This window comes from Eutrema salsugineum, unplaced genomic scaffold, assembly GCF_000478725.1.
Source record: "Eutrema salsugineum unplaced genomic scaffold, Eutsalg1_0 scaffold_13, whole genome shotgun sequence".
Classification (NCBI taxonomy): Eukaryota; Viridiplantae; Streptophyta; class Magnoliopsida; order Brassicales; family Brassicaceae; genus Eutrema; species Eutrema salsugineum.
The window spans coordinates 5,021,999-5,038,701 of NW_006256885.1; the positions used below are offsets into that span (position 1 = coordinate 5,021,999).

General features: G+C 36.3%; 4 protein-coding genes across 4 annotated transcripts; 1 reads left to right on the forward strand and 3 right to left on the reverse strand.

The window, feature by feature from the left end:
* Positions 1 to 1,706: 1,706 nt before the first annotated feature.
* Positions 1,707 to 3,414, reverse strand: LOC18025012 (E3 ubiquitin-protein ligase SIRP1). Its single transcript, XM_024159150.1, has 2 exons — positions 3,222 to 3,414; positions 1,707 to 2,863 (listed from the first exon to the last, which is right to left on the reverse strand). The coding sequence occupies exon 2, from the start codon at positions 2,838 to 2,840 to the stop codon at positions 1,884 to 1,886; it is 957 nt and encodes a 318-aa protein (XP_024014918.1). The 5' UTR covers positions 2,841 to 2,863; positions 3,222 to 3,414; the 3' UTR covers positions 1,707 to 1,883.
* Positions 3,415 to 3,975: 561 nt separating this feature from the next.
* LOC18025013 lies at positions 3,976 to 5,797 on the reverse strand. The gene is made up of 5 exons (XM_024159924.1): positions 5,705 to 5,797; positions 5,357 to 5,550; positions 4,742 to 5,126; positions 4,199 to 4,341; positions 3,976 to 4,060 (listed from the first exon to the last, which is right to left on the reverse strand). The coding sequence occupies exons 1-4, from the start codon at positions 5,795 to 5,797 to the stop codon at positions 4,207 to 4,209; spliced, it is 807 nt and encodes a 268-aa protein (XP_024015692.1). The 3' UTR covers positions 3,976 to 4,060; positions 4,199 to 4,206.
* A 427-nt stretch (positions 5,798 to 6,224) lies between these two features.
* LOC18025014 lies at positions 6,225 to 8,781 on the forward strand. The gene is made up of 9 exons (XM_006407163.2): positions 6,225 to 6,356; positions 6,453 to 6,596; positions 6,811 to 6,913; positions 7,019 to 7,078; positions 7,306 to 7,368; positions 7,498 to 7,698; positions 7,802 to 7,913; positions 7,998 to 8,209; positions 8,408 to 8,781. The coding sequence occupies exons 2-9, from the start codon at positions 6,475 to 6,477 to the stop codon at positions 8,498 to 8,500; spliced, it is 966 nt and encodes a 321-aa protein (XP_006407226.1). The 5' UTR covers positions 6,225 to 6,356; positions 6,453 to 6,474; the 3' UTR covers positions 8,501 to 8,781.
* Positions 8,782 to 13,209: 4,428 nt separating this feature from the next.
* LOC18025015 (L-ascorbate oxidase homolog) lies at positions 13,210 to 15,758 on the reverse strand. Its single transcript, XM_006407164.2, has 3 exons — positions 15,407 to 15,758; positions 13,752 to 14,858; positions 13,210 to 13,655 (listed from the first exon to the last, which is right to left on the reverse strand). Exons 1-3 carry the CDS (start codon positions 15,652 to 15,654, stop codon positions 13,355 to 13,357), a joined length of 1,656 nt encoding a protein of 551 aa, XP_006407227.1. The 5' UTR covers positions 15,655 to 15,758; the 3' UTR covers positions 13,210 to 13,354.
* Between the last annotated feature and the right edge of the window lie 945 nt (positions 15,759 to 16,703).

A 16,703-nucleotide genomic window follows, 5' to 3' on the forward strand; every position in this document is an offset into this window, starting at 1 on the left:
AAACTGATCGAAGCATATTGAAAAGATAAACTGATCAAAAATATACACAGGTCAAACAAAAATTCATTTTTTTTCCTCGATTTGTCTTTTTCTTTCACATTAGGGCTCACAAATAAATAAACAATACAATATCTTGAATTTGAAGAAAAAATAATAATATAAGCGATATATTACAAATGCGCATCGGCCGGTTCGTCTAACCACCTTAACCGGAGCCCGGGGAAGCTCCTCTGTTGGATGGTGAGCCTTGGCCCGCAGGCTTCGTCACACTACCTGGTGTTTGGATCTTCTTTGTCTTGTGAATATGATCTCTTATTTCGTCTTCTACAAAAGTTAATGTACGAAACATATTGGCTAGTAAATTAAAATTTAAAAGCAAATCGAATGATATAAATACTCACTGATTTTGCGAATTTTATATGGTTGAGCTGAGGCCGTCTTCGGTGAAACCAGCAAAGAGAGAACCAAAAGCGTAGCGATAAACCACAACTTGCTCTTCATTTTTGTTTTATACTTGTTTTTTGTTTGTGGGTTACGTTAATAGAAAGCTTCATGCATATGTGTCTTTATATCAAATTAAAACATACTATAAGGTTCATTATGATTATCATATATGAATTCAATTTCAAATTTTAGCAATCTTTAATTAGTTCAAAACTTTGATGACGCAAAGGCATTCTCAATAAAATAGTTTCATTCTAAAAACATGGATTAATTATATCTTTAAACTAGATGTAGAAGAGAACTATATCCTTTGTATAAGTAATCTATGATAAGAATAGCCTGTGAGAGAAGTTTTAAATAAATATATAAAGTACTTATAGGAAAAGGTCAATTATGCTTGTATATGAATCAAGCTTATTCACTCAGTCTTCTTGATTTAAATAACCAAGATATTAAAAGAGCGATAAAAAGTCGACCGAAACCAAATCGAATAGTCGAGATGGCTAATTGAAATTGTAAACGAATTAAGATATTATTGACAATTATCAACAATTTTTGAAAAAAATTATTTTGAAAAAAATTATTGATTCGTCTGTAATAATATCTTCATTAGTTCCATGATCTTAATTAACTAACATATTTCGGAGTTTTATCAATTCGGAGTTGTAGAATCATTGCGATATTTTTGAAATTGCAGAACTATTACATATTAGTCTCAAAAACCGTTCATTCTGCAGACTACTATTCAAAATACAATAGTGTCATTGTGTTGCGTTTAGCTAGTTTTATGTACAAACGCGTATAGGTCAATCCTAGCTTTGAGTTGGCATGTGCAGTATACAAGTGTGTTGTATACCACATTTTGTCCAATAAGAACACTAAAAAGTACTCACCGAGTTTGAGAAATTTGTATGGTAGAGCTGAGACCGCCTCCGACGATGAAATCACCAAAGAGAGAACCATAACATTTGACTAAGGTTCAATTAATATGCTAATGGAGCTTTCGAATTACATACTCTCTTTTGCTTCTATAAAACATTTTTTTTTTTCATATTACCGCGTTAAGAGCTTTGAAACTAGTCAAGCAACCATGCTTTTAATATAAGACACCCAAGACAAGATCAAGTCTTCTGCTCAAAGAAATCAACAAAAGTTTGGATTAACTACATAACTGAGATATTTCGTTATGATTCTTCTATTTTTGTTATGAAACTAATCGGATCATGAGATTTGATTTTGAAACAATCAAAGAACGAACATAGAAAAGTCAAACAAACAAAAAGACTCGTAATTATTTCGAAAGCATCCACTTTTCCACCGAAATTTGAGAAATTATGTGCAGCCAAATAACAACAACACCACTAAGTAATAACTAATCACAAAATCCTTCACCACAACTATCTTCTGTTCATTGACCTCTCTCACATTGTGCACCTTACTTAGCTAGCTGATGAATTGTTTGAACCTGACTCTAACGATGTTCCACTGCTCTCTGTAGAAGCAACACTGGTATCGACATTGTTACCATCGTTTCTCGAAGTCTCTGCATCGGTCTTTGGCTCATCATCATGACCTGTTGCAGGAAGCAGACATCTGCACACAGGGCATGAGCTATGAAGCTCAAGCCATGGCAACAAGCAGTCACTGTGAAACCTATGCTTACACGGCATCTCTTTCGCAACCATCCCAATCTCAAAATCATCCAAACACACAGTACACTGCAACAAACTCTCATCGATCTTCACCGTCGCCAACGACTCAACCGCTGCTTTTGTAGCCGGAGGTGTCCCATACCTGTTGTTAGTGTCATTCTCAGCCAAACGCTCAAGCAACGTCTCGAATCCAGGTCCAATGAAGTAATCACCCAAAGATCCAGAAGGAGGAACAGAGTTTGCGTCGTTGTCAGATTCTTGAATCCTCATCCTCTGGTTAAACGAGTTGATCAAGACGACAAGCTCGTTGTCCGAATTATCCTCGTTGCTCTCGGACACAACAGATAAACCTGCTCGAATCCCTTGAAGCAGATCAAGGATCGCAGCCGAATGGCTTCTCCTTCTCCTCATAATCTCATCGAGCTGCTGATCCAAATCAACCTCACCATCATTGTTCTGCTCATCATTATCATCATCATCATCTTCGTCTTCAAGTGTGTCGCTCTGGTTTCTTGTGTGGTGGTCATGATTATTCATCATCCCGATCAAGATCGGAGCCCAAAGAGAATCCGCAGCCTGATGATGATCATCATTTTCATTGGTAACCGAGTCTTGAGCATTATCCATTTCTTCAACAAATCCACCTTGACAGAGATTGCAATTGATGATCTCGCCTTCAATTTCTGGATTCACCGATCTCTCGCACATGTGACACCAATACCTAGTCTCGCTTGCAGCCTCCATAGCTATTCCTTGTTCTAATCTCTCTGCTCATAGTCGAATAAAACACTGAGAATTAACGAATCGTTCATCCACATGAAAATGCATTTAGGTATCGAACCCTGGAATCAGAAATTTGATGAAAGAAACAAAAAAAAAACCAGCCAGAAAAATTATCATCAGCAGAAAATTTGAAAGTCTTATCGAAAGTCAATCGAATCATTCCATTAACAGAAAAAATGAAAATCTCGAATCGTTTTACTCATTACACTCAATCTCGGAAGAGTTTTGCAGATTTGGGATTTTAAACGAGGAAACTCGAACAACAGAACCCAGAAATTAAAGAGAAACAAAAAATCAGAATCTTCCTTGATAAGAGAATCGGAATAGGGTCGAATAACTTACCACTTGAAAACCAAAAAAAGAAAAAAAAATCACGCGGAATCCGAATATCCAAAGAGTAGAAAACACTGGAGCGACACAGAACGATTTCTCAGCAGAAATGGATCATCCTCGAGATAATTTGGAATTGAAAGAAGAGAAGGTCCAATTTTTGTAGCTAGTGTCTGAAAACGGCTGGAGATCCACGCAGACTTTTTTTTTTTGAGTCTTTGACCCTTTTTTTTTATTATTACCCCTTAATATAAGCTAATCTAATCTAATCAGCTAATACTATTAGTCAGACGTGGATAAGTTTTCGATTTTAGGTCAAAAGAAATTAATTTGCACACGAAATCATTATATATTTACTAGGCGGCTAGGCCCAATTGATTAAAAACAATATTCTTCCGCAACGCTGGTGGTTCAACATCAGGCCCCATGACCAGAGCCGGATAAATTAAATTTTATTTTCTTTCTTTCTTTTATTCTCTTGCGAATTTTACAAAAGTTAGGCAATATACAGTCCATGTTGGTACTTCAAAATCTGGAATGTGGTTTTAACATCTTGCTCATCTGCAATAATTTTAATGTGTAAAAATATCTTTCTTTATGCTAGTCCTCCAGTGCACCTCAAAGGAATGTATTCTCCATGTACAAAAAAAGAATGCTGATGTACATCTATGTCAACCCCATATCTATCTATACAGTTGTTTCGACTAAAATGAATGTTGAAATGGCAACTAAAAGGCGGTTCCTACTTGTCACCCGATATGTATAACCTCGGATCTACATTCTTCAAAAGTGGAAACAAGAGTGGACTTAGACTGTTGAAATGAAGTTGCTCAATTCAAAAAAATGTCTTCCTGCAAAAGTGACAAAACCAGTTGGAAACTGTCAACCAAATGTGAGAAGCTAAGAGCAATGCTGCAAATAGGAATGTAAATTTACCCTAACACATGCAAGGGATATAATAGTAAGAGCACAAAAGGCATAGTTAGTACCTCGACCATTAAGTGTTGAACCAACGGAGACTAGAATCAAGGGACTCCAAGGATCTAGATAGCCGAGACTTATTTCCAGAGGTTTCTGCAGCAGATGATGGAGATCCTTTGTAAATGTCTTCATTTGAATGATTTTTAATCACCTACAATAGGATACAAAAGCATTAAAAAAAAAAAAAAAACAGTTCCTTGCTGGCTGTGTAATTATTAGAGTGATGTCACAACAAGAATAGCAGCATATTTTTATGTACTATCAAGGCTAATGGAGGGTCTTGCTTGTTTTGTGAGAAACATGTTGCAGCTAAGCTAGAGTGCTAAAGAGCTAAAGGCATAGTCGCTATCTAAGATTAATCTAATTCTCAGATGATTGCATCCACTACAGCTTCAAAAATATTAAAGCAAGAGTCAGAAAACTCTTTATTTCCCATCCATAAATGCAATTGGCAGATTAAGCGAACATCATGAACCCTGTTGTATAATTCCTAACGCTCTAGTTCTGAAAACTTAAACAAAAGAAATAGAGGTATAAAATAAATAAAACACCTGTTTTCCCTTGGGAGAAGTGATATTGCTTTGGCCTTCATCAAATAGAGGAGTGTAGTAGCCTGGTTCGTGGATAGCATCTCGCAAGATTTCTTCAGAACGTGAACGTTGCTTAGCTATAGCAGGAGTCTCTAAGAAGCTATCTCGTAGATCATGACCACGTGAACATTGCCTAGCTAAAAGAGGAGGTTCTAAGAAGCTATTCCGTAAATTTGAATCTGGTTGACAGGGAAGAGAAGTGTCAACAATGGAAGCTCCCAGCCTATAAATCTGAAACCATAACAGAGAGGAGGATAGCCTCAAAACGAACCCAGAAATCTCCATAGCCATGGTGAGTTTCACTGAGAAGATGTAAAAGGCTTGATACATCTCAGATGAAATGTTCCTGCAAAGCAAATTTACAATTATAGTGGCTCAACAGAATCTGAACAGGACATAGCAAAGATTTGAGATTTTAATGATGAGTCATTTTAAAAAGATAATGAGCCAATCAAGAATTTGTTATACAGTATGCGTTGCAAAATTTAAACAAGCCATATAAAAATTTTAAACCAAAAATTTGTTAATGATCACAACTCACAAGCAAGGCTGTTTCAAGAATAGTAGTTACAGTACCAAATCTCATTGGAGAAGAGTATGAACCATGAGATATCAAGAAGAATGGCGCAGAAAAGAAGAAACGCATAGGTCCGTCCAAGGCTCTGGCTATTGCTCTCAATTGCAACGAGCGCAAATAACGCAATCGCCAAATTTATCAGTAAGACTCCATTGTACAATGCCCCTAGTGCACCGATCATCGCGCACCCTATCTAAAACCATTGGGCAAATGATTCATCAAGATGAGTTCCTTGCACTTACAAACACAAAGAAATTGAAAACGAATCGAGGAACCCTAGGCCCAACTAGATACGACGAGTAAAAGCGAGAAAATCGGAGGAATTGAACGATCTCAAAGCAATTTACCTGCGCGTAAAGAAGGATCACGACGAGAGATTGGAGTCTAACATAGTCACTAAGCCAAGTATGTATTCGATTTCGTAACGAATCACAAAGCATTGTAAATTCTCCTCGTTACTTGTTACTCCGATGTCGCTTCATCGAGAAAAAACATATACAAAATGGCTCGAAGATTCTGCTATTGAAATTGTTGAATTCCAATTCCCTCGAACGAAAGCGAGAAGAGTTGAGAATATTGGTGAAGGAAGAAAGAGTATTAGTTTCTTTGGCGGGATCGCGTTGCAGAAGAGGAAAGGAAACATTCTTTAGGTGGAGAAATTAAAAAGAAGATTTAAGGAGGTTTCTGTTTCTTGTTCGTTAAAAATTTGGGGCGTATCTTTGAATTTGAGCCCACTCCAGCTCAAAACGCCAGACCGGTTATCTCAACTAAACCAAAACCCGGCTTACTTTCGGTTTTTGATTTTTGTTTTTTTCTTCCTGAAACGACGTCGTAAACACTCTACATGTCGACCTCTCTCTCCCAAGTCTTGTACTCATATGTGTCGCCCAGATTTGACGATCAGAGAGATATGAATCTGCCCTTTCATTCGATTTGAAAGTTGTGATAAAATAAAATCTATTGATCCATCGATTTCTGGAAGCGATCTCGATTCCACAGGTTTATACTTATGTTTCAATTTGTTGATTTTGTTTCGCAAGGAGCGAGGAATTGTTCGATCGCGATTGATTTAGTTTTTTTTCCTTCCTCTCGTAGGATTGATTGTTCGTCGACGAAGATGATGAAGATGCAAATTGGTGTGGTGGCATTTCTGGTGACTCTCTCCATAGCCTCCCTCGTAGAATTTGGATTGGCTTCTCCCAATACCGTTCCTGCTTTCCTCTGGTCTCCGCATCTCCAGTTATGCCTCTCTGTCTCTCTCTTTATACTTAGCGTGCTTTTCATTGTATAAATTATCGCGAGAAAATCTACAAATTTCTGTGCTTTCGGTTGTGTAAGATATATCTAATGTATAGAAAGCGTGAGAACTGTCATGTGTTATCTGATCTGTTGTGTGATTCAACTGCTTGAGAAGAGTAGTGGTTTAATCTGCCTATGTGATTCTCAAAACCAGGCGTGCTAATGGTGAAATGGATGAGGCTGTAAATTATCAGGTCATGTCTGCAAAGGATCTAGTAGCGTCTGTTTTCACTCAAGGAGGCTGGTCTAACTTTCTGGTATGGTTTCTTCTTATGTTCCTATCTCTTCCAGGAGTACAGGATTTCGATTTTCCAGCTCACACTTGGTTTTCTTAATTTCATTTTACTGTCTCCTTTGTCTAGTGCTCAGAGAAGAAACTTGAGCAGCCTGTTGATGTCGCTCTTGTGTTCATCGGCAGAGAGGTAAGAATATATAGATTTTTTTTTTTATCTATGAACGAGCTGTCATGTCTGTATGAGTGAAGGATGTGGGATCTTCGTTTTATCATTTTCATAAATGACCATATGGATCTTTGGTTTCTTGTTGTTATATGTGAAGAAAATTATGTCTTTAGAAATGAAGCGTCTTTGTTCTGCATCTTGTGTGCGATGCTGAGAATTCTAATGTTCACATTCTCTTCCGCCTGCAGTTACTGTCTTCTGATGTTTCTTCAAAAAAGAACTCGGACCCTTCCCTTGTTAACACATTGAATGTAAGTCCCAAGTTTTCCTTTCTTCGAAACAAAATTCTAGTATTACCTCCATAACACAGATCTTTGACATAGTTGTTTGTTTTAACCCCCCACCACAATACTTTAACATCGATATCCTTGTTTCAACAGAATCTATTTACAGCCTCCAACTTCTCATTGGCATTCCCATATATCGCTGCGCCAGAGGAAGAAAGGATGGAGAATTTGTTGCTTTCAGGGCTTAAAGAAGCGTGCCCTCACAATGTAGGAGTCAACAATATTGTGTTCTCAGATTCTTGCTTTGTTGAGGATGGAGCAATTCAGAAACTATCAGACTTGCAGTCTTTCAAAGTAATACTCATCTCCCTTGTGTTTATGTTTTTTCTAATCCTATGCCTACTCAATTCTATCATCCCTTCATTTCACTCAAAAATTACTCTGAAATAATTGACAGGATCATTTGCTTGCTAGAAGAGAAACAAGGAAAGATGGAGAAACTGACTTGGTTGTGCTCTGCTCTGAGGGTTCTGAATCAAATAGTCAATCTGGCCAGCCACATTCAGAGCGTAAGTGGAAAGATCGTTATTGAAAAAGCACTTAGATAGTTTGAGAACAAAGAACTTAAGCAATTCTGTGACCCTATTCTGCAGGTGAAAGCATCTCCGAACTTGTTAGTTCTGTGGAACAATCTGGCAGTAAATATACAGCTCTATATGTTTCTGATCCTTTTTGGTACACATCTTACCAAACTCTCCAAAGGTTTCTAGCTGAAAGTGCTACAGGAAACAGCACTGTCGGTGTTACTACAACCTGCGATGAACTCTGCAAATTTAAGTCATCGCTTTTGGAAGGCATACTAGTGGTGAGAAGTTACTCTTTAACTCCTTTAGCGCTTCTGGCTTCTGTTTTCATTGTTTTAAACCAAGATTTATGAATATTATAAAACTGACTGCAACTCATCTGACATACGTTGATTAGGATAAAGCTAATATGATTCCATCAGTAAAAGCCTCTGATTATGTCTCTTCCTCGTTGTGATTTTCTTTTTTTTTTTTTGCAGGGAATCGTTTTCCTTCTCATCTTGATCAGTGGACTTTGTTGTATGGCGGGTATCGATACACCGACTAGATTCGAGACTCCACAAGATTCTTGAGCTGTTGACCCCTTAAGAATCATCCCCACCTTTTGCTTTGCTTTTGCTTGTGACGGATCTTTTCTTCTGCATAGTGCGTATGGTGAAACTTCAGTGTCGATTGTTACATTACTTTTAAAAAACAAAATTTGCATAAGCGATAAAAAATTCCCCTTGTAACATTTATTCATCTTGTTTGTGAGTCTTTCTTAAACGTTATAAATTAATAATGGAGAACGAGTAAAAACCAGAGAGACAGTGGAAGGACTACATTCTTTTATAAAATTTGCTATTTCTTTCTCTATCTTTATACATATATCTTATGATTTTATACAGAGTTTTCTTGTTCGTATATCAATTTTGGGATTTGGACATAGATTTCATGGAATAACTCCGTACACCGATATTTTGGTAGAGTCAGAGTGATAGGACATGTTTACTAGCATTTGTGGAGTTCTTACTTTTTTGGGTTAAGGTGAAGTTAACGAGAAGAAATGATTCAAGAGAAATTACATAGAAATATATAGATGGTAGTCTTCTGAATAACTAATAAAATGATAAGAGTATATTTTTTCTATGAAGTAAAATTAATGTTTGACAAAAAAAGTAACATTAAATAAAACGTCTTAAATGGATTAATAAGATTTCTTAATGTGGCATTTACACATTTAAAATGCGATATCATGATTTGTTTCACCTGGAAACCTAAGTTATCATAAATATTTCTATTTTGGTATAAGATTACGGTCTATTGTTTTTGGACTCTATGATTCAATAATTTGCAAATTCATCATAAGCGGTCCTTGTGGTCCTGCATGGACCTATTGACAAAGTCATAAGATCAATCTTTCAGATTCTCTGGTTGACCCATCTCTCTCCATAAAGAAGAGCATTTATAGGAAATAAAAACAAAAGGGTTCTGTTCATCTTTTTAACATTATAGTTCTCCATTTCTATTAGTGTAAAATATAAAATAAGACATGTCTATTCGTATCCCGCTTCTTTCTTCAAACTATAAAGTATAATTTCGAAAAAGTTCCATAAGCAAATCTATACCTATCTTTGACAATTTTCTTTCCTTTACCGCCACATAATTTCAAGTCTAGAGATTAAGAAAAAATTAGAAAAAAACGCATGAAACAAAAACTCTTTTGGTTTTCCAATAATTTTTTTTATATTAAAACTACTAGATTCTGCATGAAAATAATATAGAGGGAAGCACATGAGTCATAGGGGTTTGAGCCTAAAGAGCAGTGAGAATCCCATCGCCCTGCCACTCCACCAACTGACATCACATTGTACCCATTTTCTTCCTCTTTTTCCCCCAAGTATCCATTTTCTTGTATATGTACCAGAAAAAATATTTATTACCTGAAATAACAACAACAAAATCCGATAAAAAGTTACTAATAATGAAGAATGTGAAATAGCAAATTTGATTCATCTGTTCTTTATTTTAGTTTTTTCATAGGCGTTTCATTCCTATTTTTTTTCTCTATTCAACTATCTGTTGCTATATATTAACATATGACATGCTAATATCATAAGAATTCAGTAATATTCCTTTTAAGAATTATGAAAATGTAAAAATGTACGGGCCACGCAAGTGACTTACTCGAGCATGTCCTTTTTTGATCTTTTCGATAACTTTGAGATTCCACGTTCTGATTTGTGTTGTCTGTGTGTGTATACATTTCTTTATTCAAAAGAACAAAGATAATACATATCTTACGGTCCCTGTTTTACCGATTACTTACCAATATAAATGTTTATTTCACTCGTGCCCTTTCGAGTACCTGTCGGGATTACTAGGAGTACACGTAAATGTTAAGATTCCTTTCTTCTTTTAAAAAATGTTTTATGAGAATTTGTCCTTCTTTTCTCTCTCTCTCTGTACATTTTTCTCGTGAGTATTTTCTTAGTAGGTACTAAAATTAGAAACTTATGGTTCCTATCAACTTACCAAAACCAGGTCGATCTTGTGCAAGTGGGTCTTCTTCCTCAAAACACGTCCTAGTATTTTCTTTAATATATAATAATTGCGTATATACTAGCTAGTATTTGTTCAAAGAGAATTTCTTTACCAAGATTAATCAAAACCTTTTAACTATAATATTATATATAAATAAATATTAAAGATCTCATGATGATTTATAAATCTAGAAAGCATCTAATATTATAGCATTTCAAGATCGTTTTGCAAAGGGGTTTATAAATTTTAAATATGGAAAGGGAGTACACTTAATTTTTCTCAACGAACGGAAATTAAACAGCTCAAGAGAAGAAAAGATGGCTATTTGGTAAAATACAATGGCAATCCATATATCTAATGACATATCTATATGTACATGTGTGTATGTGTGCGTATATGAATGTGTGTACGTATGTGGACAGTGGACCCATATCTCTTAATGGCATCTGTTAAAGCTGTAAAGCTTTTGCAGCTTAAGAACATCAATATTATGACTTATGAGGATGGAGAAGCATGGAGGAACCTTATCTCTTTAATTATTATTTTTCTTTTTCGAATCTCTTTAATTCTTCAATTCAATTTATTACAACTGGTTTCGTTTTATTTCTTTTTAATTTTTAGGGTTTTTGCATATCTACCTCCTCGGGGGCACAAATGAATATGATGCATCTCAAATCTTCTTTTTTTTTTTAATTTTAATTATTTTATCCCCTCTCATCTCTCTTCTTCACCATCTTCTATATAAATCGAGAGCAAGTGAGTCCTCTAGTATTCATAATTTACCAAACAAAACACATGTATATACCTCCTCTTTCATCGCTATTGTTATCTTCAAGAAGAAAAATATCAGATAAATATGGTTTTCACATATACATTTTTGTTGGTATGTGAATTTTATATATACATGTGTGTAGAGTGGAACGCGTATGTGACCAAAGTAGTGTGCAGCCAAGGATGACTTGCCGATTTAAATTTATATTTTTATTCTCTCTTAAAACATTTTCTGATTTTCAAATGCCCTGGTTCTTGAAGAAGGTAAGAACAAAGTAGATATCTATTTCGTATTAGAAAACAAAATAAATTACAAAGAAACAAAAAGAAAAATATGATCGGCAAGTTGTCCTTGGCTACATATTTCTTTGTGTCGCGCATAGGTAATCACTGTGGTAAGATCACAAGAACTCAAGCTATGGAACAAAGCCGAACGAGGTAATTACTGTCCACATTCAAAAAAAAAAAAATAATTACGGTCCACAAATTTTTGTTTTCTTAATATCCGTTTATAGTAATACTTTTATCTTCAAAAAATCGAACAAAAGGGTTGTAGAATTGGTTAAATGCCCACAAATATATTATTGGGTCTACATTTATGCTATCATTTTCTTTAATAAATGAAGGATCTTGTATCGTAAAGTCAAGATTATAATCTCTAATAGTCTTTATTATAGGTGGAAGACTCAAATATTTTTTATTATTTAAAAAGGCCATGAGAACCACTTAAACTCCAAATCGTCGATCGTAAAAACACAAGTATGTTTATTTTTGTCTCGTTGGCTACTACGGGTTTGAATTCGTTTGTGAAATGATGAATGTGGATTAAATGATAGTTTTACATATTACACTTTACACTTATCTATATACACATGTATCTATCAATGCAATACGTGTTTCTCATAATATTATCATATATAGACATGTATTTATACATATATTGTTCGGTATATTTTTGTTTTAAAAATTTCAGTAATAGCTACGAGTAAGAAGGTAATTAATAGCTTTTAGTTTTTACTCACGCCAAATCAATAATTAAAAAAACAATGGAGAAAACTAATTAAATCGCAATTAGAGAAAAAAACGAGGGAAAACAACTTTGTCTAATTAAACAGGAAGCGATTCTTTTTTTTTTTTCGATTCCTGAAACTTTTTAAGGTTGAATACAAAGTACTCTTTCGAAAGGAAAAAAGAATGCAAATAATCTTATAATTATTTATACCCCTTAAAATAAATAAAATGTATACATTAAGTAGACGAAGAAAAAGAAACCGTAACTGCGTCGAATCGCATCGTCACAACACACGCGCGCGTGAACCTTCCCCTTGTCTTCTTTTTTGTTTGTTTGTTTGTTTAACTTTGACCTCAGGCGTCAACGATTTGGTCACCGAAGCCGAAGGGCGATATCGATGATAAGAGTAACTGTGTCGCGCTTGCTTGCGGTGAAATGTAACCTCTCAGGTGATTTAGGGTTTATTTCGATCTATGTTTGTTTTTCTTCTCTTCGAGATTTTGCCTTTGTCTTCTAGTTTTTCATTTAGGGTTTTGCGAATCCGATTAATTGGTCGATGTAACAGTTTCAAACTCCGATTTCTATGTTTTCCAACAAAATCAATATGTGTAATCTGTAGGTGATGGGATCAACAGTTTGAATCTCTTATTCGCTAGTGTGGTCTCTTCAGGGTTTTATTATTAGTTACATAAACGTGAACATAATTAGAGATTAATTTTGCAGTTTACAGTAGCAATGTGCTACTCATCGATTTGATCGAGGTGACTCGAAGGATCCACAGGCGATTCGGGAGGATATGTGAGAGGTAATAGAGTTAACAAATTCTACTTAAATCTTTGAGATTAGTTCTTATCTGAAATGACTGTGCAAATTGAACAACAGGGCTCTTGTGTGTGTAGAAATCAGGATGAGAGAATTAAGTAAGCTAATTTTTTTTGTTTACCATACTCTTAGAGAAACAACAGTTAGTTGATGTTGTATGTGTTAGATAAAAGTATACGTTAAATGAGATTAGGAAAGGGTTAATTAGTCACGTAATACACTCACTTGTGGGGGAAGTAGAATTTTACATATATATCAAATAAATAAAAAACTTTGTGGGAAAGTGAGGTTGTGAGGTTTAAATAGTGTATGGTGTAGGTAATGGCAGGCCCTTGACGATGCCACAGAGATTGGTGTTGAGTGGGATGTTGTATTCGTCTCTTAGTGATTTCTCAGGTGAGAGAACACTGACGTACATTTGCTGGCCCAAGTATCTCCTCTCCCAGTTCTCTGATCTGATGTTCCACATACCGGCATTGTCGAATGTCAACAAGATCGCTGACCACGACTTTGGGAACACTTGCACGGTGTGTCTGCTTACCGCATCCAGCAAGTTGTAGTTCTTTCTCTTCTCTGGTGTCCATCTTCCTGGCTCAGAACTGTTTCAAAGAGAACAAGTGTTAAAGAAAAGATGCATGGGACCTATAAAGTAGTATACAAGAAGCAAGCAAGGTTTTGAGAATGTTGGAGCTTACGCGACGTTGAAGAAGGAGTAACCGTCCAAGTTGAAGGATTGCATGCTTTTCTCGTGGTTTTCGAAGACGATTTCGACAAAGGTACGGAAAGTGATGTTGAGGACATTAGGCTCGACGACTAGTGTTGTGATCTTGGCTGCTGGTTCGTCCTTGATGACGTTGTATTTGAAGACCTTCTCGGCCAACCCGAAGTACTCAGCAAGCTTCAAGGGAGTCTCAGGGTCAACGTGTGATACACCGTTGAGCCCAAACCTGACCTTTCCATTCACCAAGTTCTTGGTGTTGGCGAGCTTGATGGTACGTGTGATGTTGATCTTTCCGTAGTGGTAAGATCCCTGTGGGTTAGGTCTAGCCGCGCTGGCGGTTAAGTTCCATCTGAAGGACCTGAACTGGTTAAGAGACCAAGCCCATCCAACGGGAGCCTTTGGGAGCTCGTTTGAAGCTTGAACATTGCTTCCTTCGTAGCTCATCACACCAACAGTGCTGACTTCCTTCTTGAGGAACCTAGTGGATGCAACCATGTAGTAGTTCTTGGCCACTTGGTCAGCAGTCACAAGAACAGCGAAGCACTGTCCGACATGGACGTCGAGTGAGTCGTAGTCGTTCTGGATAACGTGAGAGCCTTCCATCTCAACAAGCTTCATCTTGTGTCCTTGGATCCTGAAGTTGAGAGTGGACTTGAACCCGACGTTGCAGATCCTGTACTTGTAAGTCTTTCCTGGCTTCATGGTGAAGAGCGGCTCGTTGTTTCCTCCGACCTTGCCGGATTTACCGTTGATGAGAACACCGTCGGGGGATCCAAGAGTGCGACCACTGTCAAGGAAGTTCTTGAGGGCGGTGTGGCTCTTGGTGTACCAGTCGTTGATGAGGACGGTGTAGTCGTCTTCGGGGTCAGCGTAAGGGACAGGGATGAGGAGACGGCTGTTGACACGAAGGCCACCGAAACCACCGGAGAAGCGGTGGAGAGAGGTGGATGGGTAATAGAAGTAGCTACCGATCTGGTCCTTTGGCTGGAAATGGTATGTGAAGTTGGTTCCTGCTGGGATTGGGCATGAGGTCCCTGCCACACCATCTTGCCAGCTGTTCTTCCTGTGCTGGAGTCCACTCCTGCCACGTCACACAACCATTTATATATTCGTGATCAGGTCTCACCATCCGAAGACACAATCAAGACTAGTTATTACATTTTGCTTTGTAACCCTATGTTTATGTAAACCATTTAAGAACTAAAAATATTACATTCTTTTTTGTAAACATTTGTTATTGTAGGTTGATGTGTTTTTTTGTGAAATATATATACAAGTTTTTGTAATTTTAAAAGAAAAAAAAAAAATCTGAACAGAAGATAAACCAGACTTTTCTCAAACCGAATAGATTGAACGATCCAAAAAGATTTCGATTTTAATTTGGTTTTCAATTTGTCAAACCAGAAAACAAAAATAACATAACGTTTAAACTAGTACCTATATTTTTTCTCAAACAAACCAACAATCTTAAAGATCTGAAACAAACTCTTAATTGTAAATAAAAATGAACATCAAAGGAAATGAGAACTTTCCATTTGCATTTGGCGTTTGACCTTTGCAAACAAAATTATTGAAAAAATGTTTTCTGTTTTAAAAAAATATGATTTGTTTTTTAAAAAGACAACTCACCAGGTCAAGAGGAAAGGCTCGTCAAGGTTGTTGAAGACATTGATGACGATGTTGTTGTTGGAGGTGGAGTTTAGGTTGGGACCAGGGAACTGTCCGTTGATGAGGATCACCTGTTGGGGAATTCCGAGTGGTGCGATGGTTCCGTAAGTCACGTTCCACGTGTAGTAAAAGTAAGGATCGCCGGCGTTCACCATCGCCACCGTGGAGACGATGCATACCAACACCGTCAAAAGCTTACCACCCTGCATTTTTTATTTTTATTTTTTTATTAATAAATTAACCCTTTCCTATATAAAAAATTATTTATTTTTTTTTTTTCCCTCAAAAGCAAGAAGAAACTATGTTCTCTTGCTCTTGACGAGTCTTTTTGGTGTTGTCTTGATTAACTATTTATGCAGGAGAAGATACCTTGGTTTGCACGGAATCGTCGCCTTTTTTCACGCTTCATCTCTAATTCTCTTTTTGTCAAAATTCTATTTTTGAATCTCTTTTTGGTCCTTAGGGTTTCGATTTTTTTTTTGAGCGAGCATACAACTCGGATCGTATTCTAATATTGGATTCTCTCTAACGATGCCAAATTAACTAATTAACTTCCCACAGGCCCAACTGTCATCAAGTGATTTTGTTTCTTTATACATACTTCAGCTAACGTACGGTTGATTATTACACACGGAAAAAAAAATTATGGTCTCGTGAAGAACTACATTACTAGTTATTATACTTTGTCATTTGGACATTAAGAACTCGCACTTTCATTCTTTGGTATATTTGATTTTTTTATTGTTGGTTGAAAAGATAACCGATATATATATATATATATATATATGATTTTTTGGTAGGAAATATATATGTATCCAGAGCTAAGATTTCAAGCAAGGGAGAGAGCAAATGGGAAAAACCTATGAGACGAAACGGTGAACCCAAAGGATGGAGTGTGACGAATGAAAAGTGATTACAATTTACAACATCCTGTATTGGATGAAATTAGTATCTGCGATCATTTTGCTGCCTAAACCACTAGTTTGTTATTGCTTTCGTTTCATTTATATATAATGATGTTTAAGATTTTTGACTATTTTTATTATTGATTAAACAATGAAGCTTGAGCGATGGAAGAATATATAAAAGCCAATAAAGTTGCAAATAATTTGTAACTAAGTGAAGGTTATGATTTATGAATAATTGTGAACCACTTCCTTTTTGCTTTTGAAGGGATAACACCTAAGTTCAAATGAGCTGGCACATAAATATCCCTAGGGTCTGAGTAAGGTGACTCTTCACCCACAATCTGGATCTC

Coding starts and splice junctions, on each gene's coding strand:
- LOC18025013 (XM_024159924.1), bottom strand. CDS start 5,797: ATGCTTTGTGATTCGTTACGAAATCGAATACATACTTGGCTTAGTGAC. Junction 5,551..5,704: donor TGATCCTTCTTTACGCGCAG/GTAAATTGCTTT, acceptor CAATGGTTTTAG/ATAGGGTGCGCGATGATCGG. Junction 5,127..5,356: donor CTCTTCTCCAATGAGATTTG/GTACTGTAACTA, acceptor TTTGCTTTGCAG/GAACATTTCATCTGAGATGT.
- LOC18025014 (XM_006407163.2), top strand. CDS start 6,475: ATGATGAAGATGCAAATTGGTGTGGTGGCATTTCTGGTGACTCTCTCC. Junction 6,597..6,810: donor CTCTGGTCTCCGCATCTCCA/GTTATGCCTCTC, acceptor TCTCAAAACCAG/GCGTGCTAATGGTGAAATGG. Junction 7,699..7,801: donor CAGACTTGCAGTCTTTCAAA/GTAATACTCATC, acceptor AATAATTGACAG/GATCATTTGCTTGCTAGAAG.
- LOC18025015 (XM_006407164.2), bottom strand. CDS start 15,654: ATGCAGGGTGGTAAGCTTTTGACGGTGTTGGTATGCATCGTCTCCACG. Junction 14,859..15,406: donor GAGCCTTTCCTCTTGACCTG/GTGAGTTGTCTT, acceptor GTGACGTGGCAG/GAGTGGACTCCAGCACAGGA. Junction 13,656..13,751: donor TACTCCTTCTTCAACGTCGC/GTAAGCTCCAAC, acceptor TCTTTGAAACAG/TTCTGAGCCAGGAAGATGGA.
- LOC18025012 (XM_024159150.1), bottom strand. CDS start 2,840: ATGGAGGCTGCAAGCGAGACTAGGTATTGGTGTCACATGTGCGAGAGA.